This window comes from Arachis ipaensis, chromosome B06 (assembly GCF_000816755.2).
Source record: "Arachis ipaensis cultivar K30076 chromosome B06, Araip1.1, whole genome shotgun sequence".
Classification (NCBI taxonomy): Eukaryota; Viridiplantae; Streptophyta; class Magnoliopsida; order Fabales; family Fabaceae; genus Arachis; species Arachis ipaensis.
Genome location: NC_029790.2, coordinates 135,333,962 through 135,337,181, shown reverse-complemented (window position 1 = coordinate 135,337,181; position 3,220 = coordinate 135,333,962). Strand labels below are relative to the sequence as shown.

General features: G+C 34.7%; 1 protein-coding gene across 8 annotated transcripts in view; it reads left to right on the top strand.

Moving 5' to 3' along the window:
* The window catches only part of LOC107605640 (yrdC domain-containing protein, mitochondrial), a 5,792-nt gene extending 2,786 nt beyond the window's left edge, over positions 1-3,006 (top strand). Inside the window, exons 2-6 of one of the 8 annotated variants that reach the window (XM_021105325.1) lie at positions 326-446; positions 621-843; positions 1,096-1,271; positions 1,397-1,688; positions 2,811-3,006. In XM_021105325.1, the coding sequence (XP_020960984.1) occupies positions 695-843; positions 1,096-1,271; positions 1,397-1,688; positions 2,811-2,874 (681 nt within the window). In that variant the 5' untranslated portion in view covers positions 326-446; positions 621-694 and the 3' untranslated portion in view covers positions 2,875-3,006. Of the gene's footprint in view, positions 1-220; positions 447-587; positions 844-1,095; positions 1,272-1,396; positions 1,689-2,810 lie in introns of all 8 variants that reach the window. The other 7 variants (XM_021105326.1, XM_021105324.1, XM_016307585.2 and 4 more) reach the window with 7 other exon arrangements.

Sequence of the window (3,220 nt, the reverse complement as noted above, 5' to 3'; positions counted from 1 at the left end):
CTGATTCGGTTTTCAGAACCTTGGTGATGAGTATTGTTGCTGATTACTTGATTAGAACTTAGAAGTTAATTAGAAATTTTAATTTTGTGAATTTTTAATGATAAAATGTGAACAAGTTATTATGTAAAACTTTGAATTTTATTAGCTTAGAAATCATTGAATTTGAATATTTGAAAATTGTATATTGAATTTTTAATAATTTTATTATATATTTAATTAGACCACCACGGTTCGACCTTGGTTGGATCAGTAAATCGTTAAACCGGTCACTTGATCGGTTTAATGACCATTTCGGTTCTTGCAACCTTGGGTTTGATTGATGCAGTGGAGGCAGAGGAAGAGGAAGAAGCAGCTGGTATAGGATGCATATTCCGACAAGAATCTCAGCACTGCCTCTCTTTCTTCCCTTCCGAGGTGCCATTTCCTTCCTCACAACCCTTCTCCCTGTCAGTTCCCTCTCATTCTCACTGTCTCTTTCTCTCTATTTTACGTGTTTTTCTTTTAAACTTCAATACAGCTTCGTGGCTAAAAGTACTTCCTGTTTCATTTACTATCAAAATCTAAACTTGATGCGTCATTGTCTTCAGAGAATAGTTACACTTTTTCCTTATTATCTTCGGGGATTCGCAAGTCATCATTTTCACCTCATTTGCAACCCGGTGGTAGAAAGCTGAGAAGGGATTTTCCAAAAAACATGGCCTGTGGTTTGGATAACAAGACAGGAACTGCTTTATTTCGCCCTGCAACAGATGCGTACGCACCTGAGGCTGTTGAAGCCTTGAGAGCTGGCAAGGTTATTGCGGTCCCCACTGACACACTCTATGGATTTGCTTGTGATGCTTGGTATGAGCTGTTCTTTTTCATATCTAATTACGTTTTATCTTCACACAGTACAGTTTTTCTCATTACACTTCTCCCATATTAAACAAAGCATGTGAAAATAATCACTTCATCACATTCTTTTATAATATGTCTCAGTTTTTTTACATCGGCAAAGACTGGTCTTGTGTCTCAATGTCTCATGACACTGCAATGGAGACAGATTTATGAATGATTGGTAATTACTTATTGCCTTGTATTGGGGTATGATTGTAGCTCGCTGGAAGCAGTTAATAGGATTTATGAGATCAAGGGTCGAAAACATACAAGCCCTCTGGCTATCTGTGTTGGAGATGTATCAGACATATACCGTTTTGCCGTGACTGACCACTTGCCACATGGCCTGCTTGATTCCCTGCTTCCAGGGCCTGTTACAGTTGTACTAATTCGAGGTTTGTAAGTTACTCAAAATGAGTTTGAAGCTGTAGCCTTATTTTGTTCTGTCAACATTTATTATATAAACATCAAATTCGGTTGTGATCCTACATATGTGATGGTATGCCTTGATATTTTACAGGCGATTCAAGTGTTCTTGAACAATCTTTGAACCCGGGATTTGATAGTATAGGAGTTAGAGTGCCTGATAACAATTTCATTAGAGTCATTGCTCGCGGTTCAGGAACTGCCTTAGCACTTACAAGTGCAAACCTTAGTGGACAGCCAAGTAGTGTTTGCATCAGAGATTTTGAGAATCTTTGGGAGCATTGTGCTTTTGTATATGATGGCGGTGTGCTTCCATCAGGTCGAGCAGGTTCAACAGTTGTGGACCTCACTACACCACACAAATACAAGATACTGAGACCTGGAAGGTAGATATGTTTGATCTAAATCTTTTAAGCTGCATTGCTCAAATAATATGATTATGCATTTCACCAATTGTTTGTGCCTATTGTTAAGGGTCAAATACTATTTGTGATAGAAAGGTGGTTTCTGATATAAAAGATTTTACATAACCGAGACCCTTAACGGACTTGGTTTAAGAATCAAAGATGAGTTTTAAGTTTTAACCCAAAAATTATAAGTCTTTATGTTTTTAAACATTGACAATTCAAAACTTCATTTTCTCAATTTCTTAAACAAGAGTCTTTATGGAGTACTAACTTAAGAAACCCTTATAAAAACTAATGATACTAAATATCAAATTAGGAAAACTTAATAGGCTGCAAAATGCATACAAAAGGCTATAATTATTTTTCTGTCAAGACTTTTTGTTTCACTTTCACATGGTGAGGTGAAAAGAGTAAATGGTCAAATTAGTTCTTGAAAGATCACACGTTCTCCAAATTGGTCCCCGAAAGATTTTTTTAATCAAATTTGTCCTTTAAAAATTTTAAATTAGTCATGTTAGTCCTTACGTCACTTTCTTTGTTAGTGTCAAAATTTGCTAATGTGACACGTTAAGTGACACCATAACACACACCTAAAAGTCTTAATTGACTATTAAGATAATAAATTTATAAAATTATATCAAATTAAAACCTAATTGAGAGGAGAATTTGAGGCATTGGAATCTCTCAATTTGGGTTTGATGTGGTCTAATTTCATAAACTAATCATGTTAATAGTCAATTAGGACTACTAGGTGTATGTTGTGATATTACTTAACGTACCACATCAATAAACTCTGACATTGTTAGCAATAAAAGTGACGGGAGGACTAACATGACTAATTTAAAATCTTTAAAGGACGAATTTGATTAAAAAAATCTTTTGGGAACCGATTTAAAGAACGAGTGATCTTTCAGGAACTAATTTAACCATTTTTCAGGAATTAATTTAACCATTTACTCTGATCATTTCAAAACTACTCGTTTCTGTGTTTTAAGATATTTGGTTACTTTTATAATTTGTTTTCGTGGTGAATTCTTTGTTATATGGACCAGCTTATATGGAATTACAATATGCATTACTTATTTATTTTGCAATGTGCAGCGCAAAGGAAGAGACAATTGCCATCTTGGAAAAGCATTCTTTAGTTGAATCAGCTGCCCAGTAAATAAGGGGTGATTATATTTAATTATTTATTCGTACGCAGTGCCACGTTCAAGGCCTCAATTGTATTTGCTTGGACATGTGAGAAATTATGACCAAACACACTTAATGTGAATGAATCTTACGCTTCACATGATTTCATGTTGTGTAGTTTTTTATTTTATTGTTGATAAGATTTTCTTCTATGCTTAGGGATTTGATCATGTAAAACTTTTATACATAAAAGGATTGATTAAAAGTTTAAAACTTTAAGTGTTTTTTCCCCCCACAAATGAACTTAACATGTTATGCCAATTGAGACTATCAATTTATCGTTGTTCGCATCTAATGGGTGCAATGATGGGAATAAA